A 21,762-nucleotide genomic window follows, 5' to 3' on the forward strand; every position below is an offset into this window, starting at 1 on the left:
AACCTTTAAAGTTCAAATTAGGTCTAAAGATTTTCAGAAAATATTTGGTCTACTATTTAATTGACCTATAACCCAGACCAAACAAGAGGCCCAGGGGCCACAGAGCTCACCTGAGCACATCGGGCTTGAATTTAAAAAAAAACAACCCAGGCATTCATCATTTGAACAAACTAGAATCTACACTACCTGATGATGATTCCATATAAATATCACTAGTCATAGCTTTTGAAGTACTTGAAAAGAAGATTTTAAAAGATTTCCCTATATATCCCTATGTAAAATTTGGGTCGGCCATTTTGGCCCCACCCTAGCCCTGGGGGTCATGATTTGAGCAAACTTGAATCTACACTACCTGAGGATGATTCCACATGAGTTTCATCTTTCCTGGCCCAATGGTTCTTGAGAAGAAGATTTTTAAAGATTTTTCCTATATATTCCTATGTTAAACTTGGGTCGGCCATTTTGGTCCCACCCTAGCCCCGGGGGTCATGATTTGAACAAACTTGAATCTACACTACCTGAGGATGATTCCACATGAGTTTCGTCTTTCCTGGCCCTGTGGTTCTTGAGAAGAAGATTTTCAAAGATTTTTCCTATATATTCCTATGTAAAACTTGGGTCGGCCATTTTGGCCCCACCCTAGCCCCAGGGGTCATGATTTGAACAAACTTGAATCCACACTACCTGAGGATGATTCCACGTGAGTTTCATCTTTCCTGGCCCACTGGTTCTTGAGAAGAAGATTTTTAAAGATTTTTCCTTTATATTCCTATGTAAAACTTGGGTCGGCCATTTTGGCCCCACCCTAGCCCCGGGGGTCATGATTTGAACAAACTTGAATCTACATTACCTGAGGATGATTCCACATGAGTTTCATCTTTCCTGGCCCAATGGTTCTTGAGAAGAAGATTTTTAAAGATTTTTCCTATTTATTCCTATGTAAATCTTGGGTCGGCCATTTTGGCCCCACCCTAGCCCTGGGGGTCATGATTTGAACAAACTTGAATCTACATTACCTGAGGATGATTCCATATGAGTTTCATCTTTCCTGGCCCAGTGGTTCTTAAGAAGAAGATTTTTAAAAAATTGCCATTAATTTTTCTCTAATTCATAATTATCTCCCCTTGGAAAAGGGCGTGGCCCTTCATTTGAACAAACTTGAATCCCCTTCACCCAAGGATACTTTGTGCCAAGTTTGATTGAAACTGGCCCAGCGGTTCTTGAGAAGAAGTCGAAAATGTGAAAAGTTTACAGACAGATGGACAGACAGACGGACGGACAGACAGATGGACAGACGGACGCCGGACAAAATGTGATCAGAAAAGCTCACTTGAGCCTTCGGCTCAGGTGAGCTAAAAATGCATCAACTGACAAGATTTGATGATTTGATGATTATAAGCTTCCTAGTGTCCATAATAGTTATTGTCTGAAAATGAAAAGCCATAAAGTTCAGTAGGTCACCGTGACCTTTTTTTATTGTCAGACCCTGAGACCCCAGTCAAAAGTGTGATGTTCCTATGGTAACCATGTCCAAGACATGTATCTAAACCAGATTGAAAATAAAATACTGTAGCAGCTTAATTCAATATTAGGTCAATATAACCTAATTTTGTCTAAGCATATCATACCAAAGATGCATCAACTGACAACCTAGTCCTTAAAAGTAGTAAAATATCAAAGTTTTAAATGTGATACACTAATGCAGAAAAACTAAAACTTTATTAAATACAGAGTCTGTGTATGACCAGAAGGTGTATCAGAATCCAGTTTCAAGGTCATAAGAACAAGGTCAGGTACGCCAAGAAATGTTGAAATCCTTGAATGTTAAATTTCAACATGGGTATCAATTGAAAGATAAATATTATGATTACATAGTTCAGAGGATCATATAAAAAACCTTGAAGTGTAATACAATGGTAAGTTAAATACGTACAGGACCGGTGACCTGAGACACACTTTCGAATTCCTCATCACTGTCACCTGGTGACGACCTGAATCCAGACATACCTGGAATAGAAAGGTTCTCCTTCAATGATGTAGAAATCTGTATTGTAATGATGATAATTATAACTAAGTTCCCATCTAGAAACATAGAAGACTAAAAAGATTTAAGAAATGAAAAACATACAATACATTTAGTCCAAAAAATAATGTACTTTCTGTAAATCATATTTACTGTTAGTGTCTATGAGTTGAAAACTCATTAAAAATTACAAAAGAACAAGAAGTTTTCCCTTCCTCATTAACGAGGCTGGGGGTGGCAGCCATTTTCAGACTATTTCGATCTCCTTTAAAAGAAGAGCTCCATATAAAGATATACAAAAATGATCAAATTTTAAAACTAAAATGTATGAATTTTTTCTTTGCCAAATGATAGCTGACAGCTTAAGATACCATATCTTAAAATATAAGTTAAATCTTATGCTTAATTTGAGATTAATTTGTTGACCCCCCAGCCTCCTTAATATTCTGTTGGTATTTTTGATACAAATAAGGTATATTAGGTTACTCTGTTGGTATTTTTTATGCACATATGGTGTGATACAGATAGACATATACCTGCTCGGTCACATTTTAATGATTACGTACCAGTAGCAGGTCTTTCCTCATCAGATTCAAACAGATCGTCTATCTTTGAGGATTTGTACAATCCTTCCCCTTAAAGCAAATTCAGAACAGTATACATTAATAATTATATTACTCTTACTTTACATTTCTTTCAGAAATCCTCTATTAAAATAAATACTTCAAATCTTTAATATTGTTACTTTAACTTGTTTTATTTATTAATTTTTTTAAAATAATTAGCAGTCAATATAATCCAAAAAGTTTTGGCTTTATAAAGGGAAAAATAATGTAGATAATTTACAATTTACCATCTGACAGGGTACTAATTAATTCAAGAGTTTGATTCGTAGCACAACGATTAGTGCATAAATTCATGAATAACACCAAAACATGATAGGCTATATTTACCTCATGTAGAGCTTTCTAGTGACCATTACTGTTACATATAACACAAAATAACATCAAATAAAATCAGAAAAACCTCTAGAAGTTAGTGCAAAAGTGCCATACAAACCTATGTAGCTGTCTGCTGGTTGTTCACCCGCATAGAGACTGAAACAACAGTGGAAACAGTCAAAGAGAAAGTAGAGAGTTCTAAGGCTACAAGGACTCTGAGTGTATTCCTGAGGCCTCTTCAACAGAACAAGCACTCGAGAACATTTCTATTGGAGGTATAAGGAACGCTCGCTCTGTTGAACAGGCCTTGGGATCAAAATGAACTAATTCTTGACTGTTTTTGGAATTGTGGATTTTTCCCCCTATGATTGATATTTTCAGCAACACATGTTTTGTTTATTCTAAATAGTCCTTACAACTCCCTCCTCAGCCTTCACCCCATCCCCTAAGTAGTTTCACTTTCTGTCCTGCACGAAAATAATGACTAATTTTACAATCTGTCTCAACCCTATATACAACTGTATATAGCAAGGAAAACTGAAATATTTTAAATCTTGTCCATCTCATCCTTCCTTAAGCTATTCAACTCCCACGGGAAAAATCCATTATTATCCTGAGAGTAAAAATAGAATTCTGATTTTCAAAGAGGAAGACAAGGGGTTTGTTCTAGACAGGTTTAAAGACTTAATGTTAATAGCAGACAAAACTTTCCAAATAACTGTCGATTCTGGCATTAGGGGTTATGGGGAGAGTTAAACGAGCTGGAACTTTGCTAGTTGAAAACAAATAAAAATGTGCATGACTTAATTAAAGACAACTGTGAAAAATCTCACCCTCATACACATCAGCAATCCTTTAGTCAAAGCAGAATGTAACAAGTGTCATTTAACAAAGTTTGATATTCATTTTGATCTTCATAATGTTAAATAAATTAAATCAACATATATTTGCCTTTTTTTATATAAAACAATATAACCTTAAAATGATCATCTTTTATTTTAAAAATTCATCAGCAATTTGAGTTAATAATTTCACAATATCCAGAATTAGATCACTTACTTGATATTAAGCTTGATGTTTGCATCTTCTTGTCTTTGTCTTAATATCTAAAGTCAAATCAAGACCAATATCATTAATAAATACAGTGGAGCCTCATTTATCCGGACGCTTTGGTTCCCAAGCAAATTGTCCGGATAAGTGAAGCATCCGGATATCTGAATTCTATTGATTTCTCTTCCAGGTATACATGTATTTGTATTGTAACTCATATATAAAGAAAGATAAATATATACTATCATATAGAAATAATAATTTAATATTTTATAGACTATATCTTTAGTATACATCAGCACTACTTTTAAACATTTTTTTTTTTCAAATATAATAGATATTTCTATAGCTAAATAGGAACTATAACATGTACATAAAACTAAAAGCGGTGTAGACATGGTTGTACCTGGAGAGCAGAATGACAAACATTGGATATAACGCTGCTTATATGTGAGGATTTTTAATTACCCAGCTTATTTTTACTTTCTACTTCCTATAAATTGATGAACATAGCCAAGCGAATTCTCTCATTTGCAGCTTTGATCACATCCAAGCGAGCTGTCAGTAACGAGTCTAATTTTTTAAATTTGATCCACGCTGAATCTGACATATTAAAAATTCACGCAGTAATCATCCCAAGCGAAATCATTGATTATAAAATTATTCAAATTTGTTTGAATATTTTAGGGTTTTTTTTCGATGATAACTGCCACCAATCTACAGATGAAAATTACACAATACCGATTTGTGTGTGCACATGTGTAGACAACGAGATTAAAACCAGCTCTGTACTAAAATTATAAATATCTCGATGACAACAAATAACTGATTAGAAAATTGTTTTCTGTTACCGACACAGTTAATTGTTTATTTTCGTTTGTGTATCGATCTCTCCTATATTATGACCATATCCACTTAGCATGCTTAATCTATGGACTAATCATCGTAAGTCATTCATAACAGGTCTCAGGTGATCGCCTTGTAAAAACAATCAATCCGGTCAGTGTTTTGATAACAATTATCACTCAGTTCAAACGTGAATGTTGACAAGAGTGGAAGTACAAATTAAAATTTACCGTCCGGATAAATGAACCATATTATAACGTAAAAATACATTTTGTAGTAAAAAAGAGCCGTCCGGATACGGAACGCGGAATTCCGGATAAATGAGTCAAAATTACGTTGAAAAAATCCGTTCCTGAGAAAAATCGTTCGGAAGGTGAAGCATCCGGATATCTGAAGGTCCACTGTACTGCGATCCTTTTATTTTAATTACATACATTTTTTTATCATTATATTTTAAATGTATTAAAAGTATAATTTAATGCTTTTTTAATTAAAAAAAAAAAAATCACAGAATGCTTTTAATAATTATGACTTACTCGACTGAGCTTATAACCAGACTTTGGAATTTTTGTCACACCTTCATTTAGCAAGTCATCAGCATCCTCTACAAAAACAGAGTTCAATATCAGACGAAAAAATACAAACATAAAAAAACAACAGAAAACAGACACGTCTGGCTAAGCATAAAAATAACCAAGATATTCCATTTCATTAAGTGTCAAAACACTTTTCATTGATATCAAAAGAAAAAAATTCATCAATGTAAAAACTCCAGAAGTCTACATAATTGTAAAACAGGTAACATTTAAGCATTACAGAGATTTTCCCAAGTTTTAGTTACCCTATGCCAACATCCTTCATTGGCATAAAAAAATTTATAATTTTTATGCATTCAAAATATTTAAGATTTACTGGTATCAGAGATACATCAGATAAAAACTGTTGGAAAATATAATATAAGAAAAATAATTTATTAATAACAAACTGTGAAATTATTCACTGAATTATTAAAATCAGAAATCTTTAAAACAACTATGTACATGTATCTTCAAGAAATTAAAACATTCATAAAGCTTTATTACACTGTACAAGCAAACAATATTGTAGACATACTTTTTTCCACTGGGTCATACAGGGTTTGTTCATTATAAGGCTGTCTTACCTAGTTAACTCTATCGCCTCATACTCTTCTACAGGTTCTGACCAGGCTGTCTTACCTAGTAACTCTATTGCCTCATCCTCTTCTTCAGGTTCTGACCAGTTTAAGGCTGTCTTACCTAGTTAACTCTATCGCCTCATACTCTTCTACAGGTTCTGACCAGGCTGTCTTACCTAGTAACTCTAAAGCCTCATCCTCCTCCTCCAAACCTTCTTCACATTCCTCATATCCAGAGTCATTAGACGTAGGGACAGACTTCTGTACTAACTTCTCTAGTTCTTTTCTGTGCTTTTTGGCATCAACTCGTCTACCCCTTACATGCCCAGAACTGAAAATGGTATGTAAAAAATAAGAAAATTTGCTGTATTAAACATTTAAAGGAATATTCCAGGTATGTAATGACTATATACTAGGGATGTCAAAATTGTCAATAATTGATATTCGAATATTCGATAGTAGTATTCGAATATATTCGAATATTCGATAAAATAAATTTTATACATCTTGCATTATAATATGTATATATCTTCACTCTTTTGTAAAGCAATATATACGTTTTATGTCATTATTTTGGAATAAAATTTCATGTAGAGTTTTGTAAATGCACTTTAATTATATTCTTAAAATATTTTTCAGAATATATGAAAAGTTTATATCCAAAATGTAATAAAAAAAATTTTCCACTGAAAATTCAAAAGCTTCTTTTAACCCTTTCTCTTCCGGCGCATTTGACATGATTTTGGAGGCCTTTTGACATGGCATTATTAAATTATTTCTAACTTTTTTATCCAAGAGGAAAGCTAGGCATAATGCATACCATTTTATAGGAAATTTCTTACAGATGATATTTTATGACTGTTTAGATACTCAACCACTGACCTTATTAGTAAAAATGGAGGTCAAAGGTCAATTAAGTGCAAACTTTTATGGGATTTTTTGATACTTTTTCATCTTTAAGCTAAATATTAAGTATGATGCATGTTGAAATAGGAAATTTGGGATATACCCACAAAAGAGCATTATACTGTACTACATGAAACACATAAACTTTTTTTCAATTCTGCATATAACTACTTAAAAGGGGTTGCTAAGCAACGCAGAATTCTTTAATTTTCGGGCAGAAATTTTCATTTTTTACTCATCCTAGACACATTTATGCATCCCAGCACATATAAAAGTTAGATGTGAGGTCATAAAATTACAAGGGACATACAACAGATAAATTGTCTTAAAGTTTGACCTCATTAGAACTATTTTTAGGAGGTCAAAGGTTAAATAAGTGCAAAAGTTTCATCAATTTTTTTCAACTTTTTTCAATATTCTTGCCATAATTTTACACAATGGATGCCGAAATGGAAAATTCTGAATATACTCTCAAGAAGGGATCAGAACTGCAATATCCATGCATCACTTTAGTTCAAATATCTGTTTAATGACCTTTAAGTGGTTGCTAAGCAACATCATTTTAAAGTTTTTGGCTATATACATGTTTGTTATTTCACATTCTGGACACATTCTAGACACTTTTTGTATATTTCATCATATTGTTTGTAAGATATGGGCTTTAAAGATGAAAGAACATTTTTGTATTAAAAATTGACCTTGACACTCTTGTTCTTCAGAGGGTCAAGGTCATATCAGTACAGAATTCTGCTTTCAACTGTAAGTAAATATGAATTTTGAAATGCTTCAAACATGGATAAATCATCTAATAGATGACGTAATTAATAAAAATGGCGAATGACAAAATTTGCAAGCAAAGAATTCTGGTCTGCTTCTTACAAAGCCCTAGCAAAACATGTATACTATCTTTTTGTTAAACAAGAAATCCATTCTCTTGATGCCATTAAAAATAATCTTTATTTTCATGGATTTAATCAAACAAAAAAAAAAAACTAAATGATTTCATTACAAGATTTTTCTGGTATAACAGAGCTTAAGGGGTACAATAAAGACTTGACATGTTATCTTGGAGGGAAATAATAATAATAGATAGCATTGGCAATATTTAACGCAAAACTGTTTAGTCAATAAGTTGAAAATTTGACGCTTATATCCAAATATACAAATCCAGAAATATTGCAAGATGAATTCCAAATCAGACTGAAATCTTCAACAAAATGTTGAAGAGCACTTTTACTTTGTGTCCACCATTCTTTTATCAACTGTCATTTCTCTGTAAGACTGGAAGAAATTCTTTGACTTGTCCAAGACATTATTATTTGCTGTCAAGTACAAGTGATCAGCCTCTATCCTGTAAAAGATTTTTAGTATTTTGAAACAGATACATGTCATTGTGTATATAGATTTATATTTATAAATAAAATTAAGAATGCTAAAATTACTACATTTATTTGATTTTCCTTTTAAAATTAAAGTTGTATTTATTATGTGATCCAAGTAGTTTAATGATATTGTTAAGTCAATGTATCAGGACTGATAATTCAACAACCTTGTAGTAAATCATCATGGTAAAATTACTGAACTAAAACAAATAGCATATATGGCAATCTGACTAAAGCCAGACCTCTGTTTATGCTATCGCAACATGTAAAAAAATCTGGCATTAGATTGCTACGAAAGCCAGTAAGGCACACGTAAATTTTTCAAAAAAGTAAAAAATGATATCGAATCAAATTAGACAATCCAATCCCACGTATTACTAAACTCTTCCCTCGATTTATAATATGAGATTTTGAATTACACAATCCGATCTTAAGGATTACTAATTCGACCCCTTGATTCATAATTTGAGATCTCGAATTACATACCGGTAATTTGTTTTCATAGATTGATAATTCAACATCTCGATTTGTTACAACGTCAGTCTTATGATTTTGGAAATCTGTGCTCTTGAATTTCATTACATATATGTACAGATATATCCAACCATTTAATCAATAAGTGCGTTCTATTTATTTTATTTCAGCAACCGGTCGTTTCCAACCTCTTTCATTACTAATTCAACGTATATTTATTTTAGAAATATTATGATTACACAGGACCCATATTCACTTTTACTATCAAGGACTTTCAATTATTCTAATATACAAGTAACACAATTAAAAACCTCTAAGATTTTTTGTTGTACAAATATCAGTACTAGCACATGGATTTGAAAATGTTCATGTATTTTTCTCATTTTGGACCGTAATATGTAATAAAAGTTAGGATGTAAAATACTACAATATTCTATTTTTTAAACATGTATTACCATATCCGATATGTACAGATAAATAAATTAAATGAAATCATGGGAAGGGTTTACATTCCGAGGGAATGAATCATTTAATTTGATTTAAACTAAGAGAATGAATTATACAATCTGAGATAACGGATTGTGTAATTTGAGGGAACGAATTGATAATCTGTGAGAATGAATTGGCAATTTGTTATAACAGATTGTCAATCCAAGAGAACGGATTGTATAAATCAAGAACTCGGTTTACTTTTATAAATTTTAAAAATTCTATGTCCCTTCATGGCTTTCATAGATTTCATACCTGCATGGCTGCCAGGGTTGTAAAAAGAAAGGAGACAATAGACTGCAATGTTACTTCAGGGCAAAATTCCTGGGGCAAGCCTGTTCGTTAGCATGGGAGTGTTGATAAACCATCCAGTGAGTTTGACCACCCATGTATATGATGTACCATAATTGGAAAGTGTCTAAAAAATTGAGAAAATGGAAATGCCAACCACATACTTCATGCAGATTGGAAATACAACAGCAGTCTATAAAAACAGCTTGTTCCATATCTCGGCATTCATTCAGATAGATATTACATGTTTAAATAATGTGTCTGTATAAATAATCAAGCATTATAAGTATTATGTGTTTAAAACACTTATTTTTCAAAATATAAATCAATTTATAAACTTGTGTGAATGCGATATCATGAGACTTTATTTTTTGAAATTTTAGAAATACAGAAATTTTCAATACCAAAACAAAAATTTACCTGTTCATTGGTGTCCTTACATATTAATTGACCTTCGTAGTTCATGGTGGGCTTAGAAAGTGGGTATTCACAGATGAAAGTATCGTTGCATATGGTGAAAGCACCCTAAAATTTCAATGTGAAAGTTGTACATGTACACACTGGTACATAGATACTGAAAACAACTTTCCATTATTATGACAACTTTGATTTTACTTTGAACTTACGAGTGATTGTCAAAAGCATCAAAGTTAAAAAACAATGCAAAATTGGCTGAACGATACGAAACACGCACACTGAAACATAAAGGTCTAGTACATGTGTACATTTAGTTTTCTTTTGAACGTGAACTAATGCGTTTTAAACTTAAACTTTTCAGTCAATATACACGTATTCTTACCTGCTAATACCAAAGGCATGTCCGTATTATTTGATTCATTGATGTGAGGATCTTCGTCGTGAAATAATCATGAAAATTGACGTTCAGATTTCGGATCATGTTTTTGTTTACAGCTATCACACCGGAAACACGTGTTTCTGTCAATTCGTATCAACTCGTACAGTGATGAGTCGTATTTATTTATAAATTATGAGTTTTTGTATTGTTAAATATATATAGATCTAATTAAATTGCAAATTAATAAGTATACATTATAACAAGATACAACAATATTAAAAATCTGATTGATTTTTTTTTTAGTACAGATCGACGTTTTGGAAATCTACAATTTTTATCAATATTGTATTATATCACTTCATGAAAAATACATCATTAGGGCCTACATGTAGATGAATAAATCAACATTCACTGAACACAGAAGGCAGAACGAAAGTATAATTTGTTTTTTGAAATCTATTTTTTTTTTTTTTTTTGTATTATGCATTTATATTTAAATGGTCAAAAAAGTCTTATAAAAGAATTTGTTGTTTCGAGTAAGACGCAACAATATCGACCTTGACGTTACATGTAAATATTGACCGATTTTTCCATAAAAACTATGCGAAGGTCACAAATTCAAATTATCGTAATTAAGAAAATACTGAGCGTAAGAAGGCCTATAAGGGCTTGTTGGAAAGGAAATTTTCTCTACTTTTACCAGCTTTATCTTGTTTTCCCTATTTCAACACAGAAATAAACGTAAAACTGAGCTTTGTTTAAATATTACGAATAAAATCGAGAAAAAACACATAAGTGCAAGAAAATTCTTGTTTTTAAAATATACCTTAAAGTAATAACAATAATTTTTACATATTCTAAAAGTAGAGAAAATATGCTTTAAGAATATACCATGCTTTCTTATAAAGTTAATCAGGAAAAAAATTGTCAATCGTCTGGAAAATCGGCAATCGCTTTGGAAAATTACGCCATTTTCAAAAAGTCTCGTTTGTCTTTACAACGTAAAATCGATTGAATACCGGCAATCAAGATATAATCTTTTTAGATATTTTAAAAGTAGAGAAAATTTCCAAAAAGATGATATATAGCTTATATACCTTCATGCTACCACAAAATAGATACGGAGATCTTATTTTCGCGAAGTCGTGTTTTAACGCGCCACCGGTCAATTTGACCGGTACGGAAGTGAAGGGGTTAATAAGTTACAGATTAATTAATCATCTTACCAAAGTGTACACTGATAACCCTACAGATTTATACCACACAGAACAATTATCTAATGGAGAAAGATTAAAAGCAATTACTTTTAGCTAATTAATTTCCTGATAGTGATTTTAAATGATGTATGAATAAACAAAAATGTCTCCTTTCAACAATACAAACTAATTATAAGTACTGGACACTGTTATATCTCTAATTAAATGATCAAATGAATAAATTATATCATTTTAATAGACACATTCTTCACACCTTTAAGGTAATCCAAGAGGAGTGTATTTTAATTTTGTTTTAAATAAAATCTTATTATTGGTTAACGACGAGAATTTGATTCAATTTCTGATAAAACTTCAGTTTTTGCCAGATTTTTTTTTTTATGCTTGTATACTTAAAATCCGAATATTCGAATCATGAATTTATATTCGAATATCAACTCATCGAATGAATATTCGAATATTCGTTGACATCCCTACTATATACCAAGGCAAGGGAGTGAATAAAGACAGAAACAAATAAAATTACCTATTTTTTCCACCCTTTATCTAATATATAAGTATATACAATAGATAAATTTCTTATTTCATTCTATCAATCATTGTTTCTTTATCTGAATTTTACACATGAATATTCATATTGAAAAACAAATTTAGTATGGGAAGCAACAAGTGTGTTTAACAGTTCTATATTTTTCCTGATCCTTTTATACCTGACAAGACCCTCGTCTGTTTTATCGCTGCCTTCAGTTTTGCTGTTCATTAGTTCCCCTGCCAAAGGATCATCCTCATTGAGGAGAGTTTTTGGCCCTCTATATATCCCACTTGTAAAGCTGTCCTCATCACCCTACAATGAATTAGAAACATAAAATAATCCATAAATTCCCTGATTCATATGCTACAAACTTCATATCTTTTTAGAAAGAGTTCTGCAGATATCTTTTAAATAAAACTATGCCAGCATCATTTGTTGAAATAAATGACTGACAGGTACTCTAACTCACTTTTTATTTGATTCACAAGAACTTTATTTTCGTATAACTACACAGGATGGTTTGCTTTTGAAAACTTCATTCTCATTATTCCTAGTACTACTAAGGCTCATGTAAATTTAACCCTAGCCCTACTCAGTGGCCAAGGTAAACTTATCCCTAGACCTAATGTGGCCCAGATAAACTTATCCATAGCCCTACTGTGGCCCAAGTAAACTTACCCTTAGCCCTACTCAGTGGCCCAGATAAACTTTGCTCTAGCCTACTGTGGCCCAAATATGTTTACCCCTAGTCCAACTGTGGCTCAGATAAACTTATACCTAGTCCTACTCAGTGGCCCAGGCAAGCTTATCCCGAGCCCTAGTGTAGCCCAGGTAAAGTTATCCCTAGCCCTACTGTGGCCCAGGTAAACATACTCCTAGCCATACTCAGTGGCCCACGTAAACTTACCCTAGCTCTACTCAGTAGCCCAGGCAAACTAATACTCCTAGCCCTAAGTGGCCCAGGCAAACTTTCCCTAGCCCTACTCAGTGGCCCAGGCAAACTTATCCCTTGGCAACTGTGACCCAGATAAACTTATCCCTAGTCCTTCTCAGTGGCCCAGGCAAACTTACCCCTTACCCTACTCAGGGGCTCAAGACTTACCCCTAGCCCTACTGTGGCCCAGGTATGCTTTGCATCTGTTACCCCTTCTCTCTTCTTTGGTATATTTTTCGTCTCCTCTGAATTTCCATCAAACAAATCATCAAAGCTGGTCTTCCCCACCTTAGTGTCTGGATTCCAGCTCTGTTTGGGCTGCTTTCTTCCTGTAAATACACCAGATAATTTGTGCTAACGGCTTACGACTATTTCTGCCTTCAATGATCAATGATTTTGAAAGACTTCTTAATATGTCCCATTAACATGAACCTGGTGATGTTTAAATTTTATTTTTAAGTATTTGTATCAAGTGTATGAACTTATTACTTAATGACGGTCAGTACAGTCATGTATATTAGTTAATTTTTTTTTATTTTCCTTTTAGTTTAATCTATAACACTACACTCTGAATGAAGCATTTGGTAAATTTTGCTAGCATACAAGTTAGGAGGTGTTTGACAGTATCAACACGATTAATAGCATTGTCAATTTCAAATTTACTGCTTATGAGAAATGCATGCAACTCCTCTTAAAATACCACATAAGTGGAAATTTTAGCGAGATGCAAATTTAGCGATTTGTCCTTAAATACAGGTATTTTAATTTTAGCGAGAAGTAATTTTAGCGATTTTGAAATACTAACTAAACAAGCTATTACAACTAAAACACTATAAATTTTTAGCGATATTCAATTTTAGTGATATCAGCACCCTTGCTAATAATGCCAAAATAAATCCTTGCTAAAAAATCTGTTTATACTAGGGATGGCAATCGATTGCAGAATTGCTAATCGGTTAACCACAAAACGTTCCGACCGATTAATCGGTTAGTCGTATCAAGATATACATTTTGACATTTTCTTTTCATATACATAAGAGGCTAAAAAAAGACGTAAGAATTACATTCTGCTTTTTAGTTCACCTGAGCCAAAGGCTCAAGTGAGCTTTTCAAATCACAATTTGTCCGTTGTCTCTCGTTTTCGTCGTCGGTGTCGTCGTTGTCGTCGTCGTTGTAAACTTTTCACATTTTCTACTTCTTCTCAAGAACTGCTGGGCCAATTTCAACCAAACTTGCCACAAAGCATCCTTAGGTGAAGAGGATTCAAGTTTGTTCAAATGAAAGGCCACGCCCTCATTCAAGGGGAGATAATTGGGAATTAATGAAAATTTGGCGGTATGTTTTAAAAATCTTCTTCTCAAGAACCACTGTGCCAGGAAAGATGAGACTTATGGGGAAACATCCTCAGGTAGTGTAGATTTAAGTTTGTACAAATCATGACCCCCCGGGGTAGGGCGGGGCCACAATGGCCGACCAAAGTTTTACATAGAAATATATAGGAAAAAATTAATAGTTCTGGATTGATTTATTAAATATCCATCTCAAAAGTCAGACATAAGCATAGAAATTGAATTATAATGAATTAAAACAAATGCACTATTTCTCGTGTTTAACACTGTGATATACGCAAGCCGACAACAGAGGTGAATGTATGTGCCGATGGTAGAGAGTGAGAAATATATAGGAAAATTCTTTAAAAATCTTCTTCTCAAGAATAACAAAGCCATAATTGATCATATTTATATGGAAGCATCCTCAGGTAGTGTAAATTCAAGTTTGTACAAATCATGACCCCCGGGGGTAGGGTTGGGCCACAATGGCAGACCAAAGTTTTACATAGAAATATATAGGAAAATTCTTTAAAAATCATCTTATCAAGAATAACAAAGCCATAATTGATCATATTTACATGGAAGCATCCTCAGGTGGTGTAGATTCAAGTTTGTTCAAATCATGACCCCCGGGGGTAGGGCGGGGCCACAATAGCCGACCAAAGTTTTACATATATAGAAATATATAGGAAAATTCTTTAAAAATCTTCTTCTCAAGAATAACAAAGCCATGATAGATCATATTTATATGGAAGCATCCTCAGGTGGTGTAGATTCAAGTTTGTTCAAATCATGACCCCCGGGAGTAGGGCGGGGCCACAATGGCCAACCAAAGTTTTACATAGAAATATATAGGAAAATTCCTTTAAAATCTTCTTCTCAACAATAACAAAGCCATAATTGATCATATATTTGTATGGAAGCATCCTCAGGTAGTGAGGATTCAAGTTTGTTCAAATTATGACCCCCAGTGGTAGGGCGGGGCCACAATGGCCAATCAAAGTTTTACATAGACATATATAGGAAAATTCTTTAAAAATCATCTTATCAAGAATAGCAAAGCCATGATTGGTCTTGGGACTACTTTTGGATTTAAACTATTCAATAATTATTATAAACCAATTTCTACTTTTTCCTAGCCACAGTGCTCAGGTGAGCGATGTGGCCCATGGGCCTCTTGTCATTTTGATCGGGGAATTTTATTTACATAAGAGTATATTTTATTTTAATTTCAATAGACAAGAAAAAGTTAAGAAAACCATGAATCTTGCTTGAGAAATCAGACAGGGATAATTTTTCAACGCAGATGTAAAAGAAGTTAATTGTGCATTGTCACCATTATCAGAACTAGTGTATGTCTGAACTCTCACTTTATTTACAATTTAAAACGTTCTTTTTAATAATATAATTTCACAGAAAACGGCAAAATGTAGACATACTATAATTAAAAGTGCTTATTTTTAAATATCTTTAAAAACACAGGACTATCTGATGTTTTAAAAACAGTAATTAACACTTCACGAACTGACCAATTATACCCCTGCGATCTCAGTCCAGATAGCTATAATTACCTCCAAATATTTGTAATAATTATAAGATGTGTAAAAACACTAAATAAACATCTATGCAGGGGTTTCCTTTCTAAAAAAAAAAAAAAAAAAAGAGATTTTAAGGAAATTGCGTTCAAATTTAAATATATTTTATTTTTTCGGACCGATTACTGATTTACTAACCAATTAGGATCGTTCCGACCGATTAATCGATTAACAGGTTACAAATTGCCATCCCTAGTTTATATGGTACTCTATCCTGAAACATTCTCATGTGTCAACAAAACTGTTGCATGCAACTAATATCTATATAATACATAAGAAGGCCTTATAGTTTCTTTGTAATGTAACTGCTCCAAAAACTTTCATCTGGTCATTTGTCTTAAAAAATGTATATTTCAGTAGCTTTCATCAATAAAGGTAGCTTCAATGCAAAGTTGGTTAGCATAGAGCTTTTAGTTAATTTAGAATGAGTCTGCTCCAAAAATTTTAACCTGATCACTCATCCAGAAAATTTAGGTCAGATCTCCAGATCCAGCATCCGAAACAAGTTCAATATTATGCATCCTAAAATTCAATTAATATTGAGGAGTCAAATTTTCGTGGTTTGAGGAAAACATATTGGTTCATGGGGATTTGATTTCATGGTTGAAGAACTGTTCAGTAGTAATGTATGTGAAAAATTGGATTTCGTGGTGAATATAAATTTGTGGGTCTCTTCATACCTTCCCATAGACAAGCCACAAAAACTAACCCCCACTAAATTAGTGATTTCACAGTATTAAAAAGATGTAGAGAAAAAGCATCTGAAACTTTGTAGTGAGCATCCAGATGTACTGTAAATCACTTTTTATTCGCGAGAACTTTATTTTCGCGTAATTACGCGAGACGATATGCTCGGGAAAATTTCATTCTCGCCTATAATAGAAATCTTTAAGATTATATACAGCAATGACCACAATTCGTGAAAATTTTGTCTCGCTAATAAAGAGTCAATGACTATCTCGCGAAAATAAGGTGTTGCGAAAATTAAGTGATCTACAGTATCATCCATGCAAGTTTGGTCAAAATGGGGCTTAGAGTTACCTAGAAAAGAGACCTGTTCCAAGAATTCTACCAAAATTTGTCAATGCATTTTTGATTAACATAGGACATAGACAGGTACTAATGCAAAGAACTTGAACTTGTGATGCCAACACTAAGGGTATTACATAAACCCTCCCCAAACAACATTTTGAGTTGAGCCCAAAAACCCTTTTGGTTTGCTATAAGCTACAGGTAGCATGCTTTAAAATTAACCAGAAGTCTCTGTCAAGACTGTAGCTCTACTGGTTTATACTTTAAACAAAGGAAGACAAAAGTTGCAGTTGGGACTTGAAACTTTAAAACAGCAATAAATAGATAAAATGATCCTTGTCCCTCTTGAAAATAAAAACCGATGCACAGAATTATATATCTTAGTATAGTCTACTTGTGTGCCAAGTTATACTGAAATTGGACCAAAACTGTAGGAGTAGTAGCATTTTGAAAGAATTTCACAGAAATTTCTATTTTTAGTAACCATGGCAACATCGTTCATCAAAATCAAAAACCGATGCACAGAATTATGTATCTTAGTGTAGTCTACTTGTGTGCCAAGCTATATTGAAATCGGACCAAAACTGTAGGAGGAGTAGCATTTTGAAAGAATTTCACAAAAAATTATATTTTTAGTAACCATGGCAACACCGTTCATCAAAATCAAAAATCGATGCTTAGAATTATGTATCTTAGTGTAGTCTACATGTGTGCCAAGCTATATTGAAATCGGACCAAAACTGTAGGAGGAGTAGCATTTTGAAACATAGGTAATCAGAGATTACAGAGCTCACCTTAACGAATGTTGTCTTTAAGTAAGGCAAATCAAGTCACACAATTAACCAACAAAAAGTGTACATCCAAAAATGCAAAATTTATGCAATTTTGATACTTTTGGAATAGACCTATATAAAAACTTAAAACTAGTTCTTCATCATGAAATGTAATTAAAATCTAGCATCTGAAGCAAGATTGAGAGTTTTCATCCCTTGATGCATCATTTGTGCAACTTTGGTTTATATAAGCCTTATAGTTTCTTGGTGATAGACCTGCACCCATAACTTTTACGAGGTCTATTATCTGGAAAATGTATGTCGAATTCAGCATCTGAAGTAAGTCCATTAGTGTGCATCCTAAAATGTATCATCCATGCAAGTTTGTTCAACATAGAGCTCAAAGTTACTTTGAAATGAAACCTGTATAAAAAAACTAACCTTTTCACTAATCTGGAAAATGTAGGTCAGATTCAGCTTCTGAAGCCAGCCTAGTAGAATGCACCCTTAGATGTACCATCCATGCAAGTTTGGTCATTATAGGGCTCAAAGTTACTTGGAAATGAATCCTGCACCATAAACTTTAACCTGTTTACTCGTCCAGAAAATGTAGGTCAGATTCAGCATCCGAAGCAAGTCTGGTAGTATGCATCCTAAGATGTACCATCCAGGCAAGTTTAGTCATTATAGGGTTCATAGTACCTTAGAAATGAAACCTGCACCAAAAATTTTAACCTGTTCACTCAACCGGAAAATGTAGGTCAGATTCAGCATGCGAAGCAAGTCTAGTAGAATGCATCCTAAGATGTACCATCCATGCAAGTTTGGACATTATAGGGCTCATAGTATCTTCGAAATGAAACCTGCACCAAAAACTTTAACCTGTTCACTCAACCGGAAAATGTAGGTCAGATTCAGCATCCGAAGCAAGTCTGGTAGTATGCATCCTAAGATGTACCATCCATGTAAGTTTGGTCAACATAGGGCTTATAGTTACTCGGAAATGAGACCTACACCAAAAACTGCACCAAAAATGTTAACCTGCACCAAAAACATTAACCTGGTCATTCCTTTGCTGAAATTGCAGCATCTGAAACTTTGACTGGTACAATGAAACACATTAGAAACATCTTCCATGCATGTCTAATCAATATAGCACATAGAAGTACTTAAAAAGAAAACTGCTCCAAAAAACTTAACCTTAACCCGGGACGCCGACGCCGACATCGACGCCGAGGGTATCACATAAGCTCCCCCAACTTCATTGAGGTGAGCTAAAAATTGTTTACAGACAGACAGACAGACGGACGGACGCATTACTATAGCATAAGCTCTTCTGGTCTCTGACCGGTAGAGCTAAAAAGAGAGGAAGACAAACAGATTGGGATGCCATTCTTTAGTGTTATATATTTAATGCTGAAGAATCAAATACAATGTACCTCTAATATCATTTCACTTCCTTTTAAATTAGCACCAACAAAAAAGAAATTCTTTTAATTTATAATATTCTATAAATAGAAATTATAAATATATTTAGAGTGGTAAAACATATTTTGTTTTTCATTTCCAATGTCATTTTGCTTCCTTTTAAATTGACACAGCAAAGAAATTATTTAGATTTATTGTGTTTTATAACTGGAAGATTATTTAAGGCTTTAAATCAGCAAAACGTGTTGTTTTAGACATGACGTAAAGCAGTGCACGTTTGTTATATCCAATTGTCACCTGTAAATGTCTTTCTCTGATGTCATAACAGTTATCCAGATGGCAGATATCAAACAGATGTGGGATTTAATTAAGCATGTTTTATATAAAATTACATATAATGAACCTCCTCCTATTGTTTTGCGTAATATGCGAAAATAAAAATCTTGTGAATATAATGTGATTTACAGTAAAACCCATGCAGTCACATTTTAAAAAACAACCAACAGACAACGGTTTTTGAAGCAAAAGTAGGATTCTTCGGGTGATAGTTGACAATTCATCAGCTCAATTATTTGTAGGCAAGCTAATTTTGTGTTCATCAGTCCAAGTTATAATTTTTTCTGCGTCTGTGGCTGATTTCTTCAATTGAATTGATCTGTAGACTCATCGATCCTTTCTATCATTGTCCCACCATTGGCAGTCAGTTTATAAAGTTGGTCGTGCGTCAGTTGACAATAAGGGCTTTCCAGAATTTCGGCGGATGGTTAAAATTAAACTGTAGCTCAGAGCACGATGATCGGCTGACTATTGGCCAAATTGTATATATCTTACCAATTAAGGATATAACACAAAATTTTGATGCATGAATTGATGTATATTTTTTTAATGGAAATGACAAATAATAAATCCATAAAATATTAAGAAATCTTAAGTTTTCTTTGCTGCTTAGATGCACCCTTTTGTGTTGTTTCCTATTTAGACTTTACAAAATTTTGCACACATTTATAACATTGTGACATTCTCCCACTTAACCTTGCAAAGATTACTAAGGTTACCTATTTGAATATAGATCTATATCTATACCAGCTGACAATGCCAGAAAAATTTGGTCACCTGACTATCGGCTTAAATGTGACCTAGGCATAATTCCCATCTCTTTGATTGGCTGAGATCCAACAATGAAAAAATATACTTATCACCTAGTTAGGTAAACCAACCTCCAAGTGACCTGCTCAATGAATATCAGATTTTTTTTCCATTGGACTAAAACAAACTGGGAAATTCCAAAGTAATATTTTAAAATATATTTTGAAAAGTTACTTCAGATGCACCTGACCTCCACTCAGGTGAACATATCATTCGGGCACACAGAAGCTGGGGTACGTGGTTGTGGGGAGGTAGGGGACTGCAGGGGACCAGCCCCATTCACACACTTTTTTTATGAATGTGAATTTTTCCTTATGTTAAAAGCTGCGCCTCGGTTGCCAATGGTTTTCTTGGGGTGAAAATTTTCAATGTTACACTGCAATTTTTATATATTATTATTTAAATTAGTCAAGAAAAGATATATATTTGGAGGAGTTAACAAGAGAAAATAAAATCGTCAATCCTATTTTTAAAGGAAATTGTATCTATCAGCAGCACATAAGCCAAAAACTGGAATTACATGTAGTCCCTCTGCCGAAGGGAAACACCATTAAAAATATCCAATCCTGCATCTTAATCTTACAAAATAATCATTTTTGTCTTTTCATAATGAAGATTGATTGGTTCTTATTGGGAGTGAATAAAACAATTGTCAGGGATAACTTATTTTTGTATTGTAATAGCATATGGTAAAAATTTGTCAAGTAATTTAAAATGTCAAAATTTACTTATAAAACAGCAGATTATGAAAACAAAATTTCAACATTTATGGACAAGATGTACAACAGTGTTTCTAAGTACAAAATGAAAGCATTCACTATCAATTTTTTTTTTCATTCTCATTTTCCCTGAATTTTTTTTTGTGTATGATGCTTGATTAATGTACATAGCTGTCAGCAAAACAAACATGTTATGAAACACATTAAATTCTATATATCTTACATGACAATTCAAAACAGAACATATACCAGATAATATACCATTCCTTTGACTCTATCACCAAGGCCTCATGCTAAGATTTCTAAAATAACCTGTCATGATTGGTTTCTGTTCAATACATAACACCTCCTGAAGTTTATCTAGATCAGGCTTAAATGGAGTAGTTTTTAGGGACCTAAGGGAGGGACCTGGAGGCTTCCTTATTGCTCCATGTTGGTTAGTCATCACACACAGTGGGTCAGAAGGAGCTGAAAGGAACTGGATATGTGATGTTTTGTTTCCCATCCTAATCCTATCATTTCCTTTGTGTTGATAGGAAATACGATAGGATCTGGACATATAAAATGTTACTAGCAATCTGATGCTCCACATGTCATCTCAAGTGTTGCACTGCTATCGCCCAGATAAGATTTGTAGAATAAATTCTTACATTTCATATCTTTTTAATCTTTTGAGATATACTGGTAATTAGGATTGTGATCTT

At 33.3% G+C, this 21,762-nt stretch overlaps 1 protein-coding gene and 1 long non-coding RNA gene across 8 annotated transcripts in view; both read right to left on the bottom strand.

Annotated features, from left to right (window-relative positions):
* The window catches only part of LOC134235089 (uncharacterized protein C8orf34 homolog), a 29,158-nt gene that overhangs the window by 1,930 nt on the left and 5,466 nt on the right, over nt 1-21,762 (bottom strand). For 2 of the 4 annotated variants that reach the window (XM_062717174.1, XM_062717172.1), the window contains exons 5-13: nt 21,371-21,526; nt 13,203-13,363; nt 12,279-12,412; nt 6,193-6,347; nt 5,397-5,464; nt 4,024-4,070; nt 3,083-3,120; nt 2,590-2,658; nt 1,934-2,007 (exon numbers count right to left, since the gene is read on the bottom strand). In XM_062717174.1, coding sequence (XP_062573158.1) covers nt 1,934-2,007; nt 2,590-2,658; nt 3,083-3,120; nt 4,024-4,070; nt 5,397-5,464; nt 6,193-6,347; nt 12,279-12,412; nt 13,203-13,363; nt 21,371-21,526 — 902 coding nt within the window. Of the gene's footprint in view, nt 1-1,933; nt 2,008-2,589; nt 2,659-3,082; nt 3,121-4,023; nt 4,071-5,396; nt 5,465-6,077; nt 6,094-6,192; nt 6,348-12,278; nt 12,413-13,202; nt 13,364-21,370; nt 21,527-21,762 lie in introns of all 4 variants that reach the window. The other 2 variants (XM_062717173.1, XM_062717175.1) reach the window with 2 other exon arrangements.
* Nucleotides 7,622-10,467, bottom strand: LOC134235119 (uncharacterized). 4 transcript variants are annotated; one of them, XR_009985335.1, is made up of 4 exons: nt 10,358-10,467; nt 9,979-10,253; nt 9,523-9,685; nt 7,622-8,273 (listed from the first exon to the last, which is right to left on the bottom strand). It is a non-coding gene; the product is annotated as an uncharacterized LOC134235119 (long non-coding RNA). The 4 variants fall into 4 exon arrangements; XR_009985336.1 differs by lacking the exon at nt 10,358-10,467 and having other exon boundaries at nt 7,630-8,273; nt 9,979-10,083; nt 10,185-10,348; XR_009985334.1 differs by having other exon boundaries at nt 7,631-8,273; nt 9,979-10,083.

The sequence above is a fragment of the Saccostrea cucullata genome, unplaced genomic scaffold (assembly GCF_032062105.1).
Source record: "Saccostrea cucullata isolate Sc308-1 unplaced genomic scaffold, CSIRO_AGI_Scuc_v1 ctg1201, whole genome shotgun sequence".
Classification (NCBI taxonomy): Eukaryota; Metazoa; Mollusca; class Bivalvia; order Ostreida; family Ostreidae; genus Saccostrea; species Saccostrea cuccullata.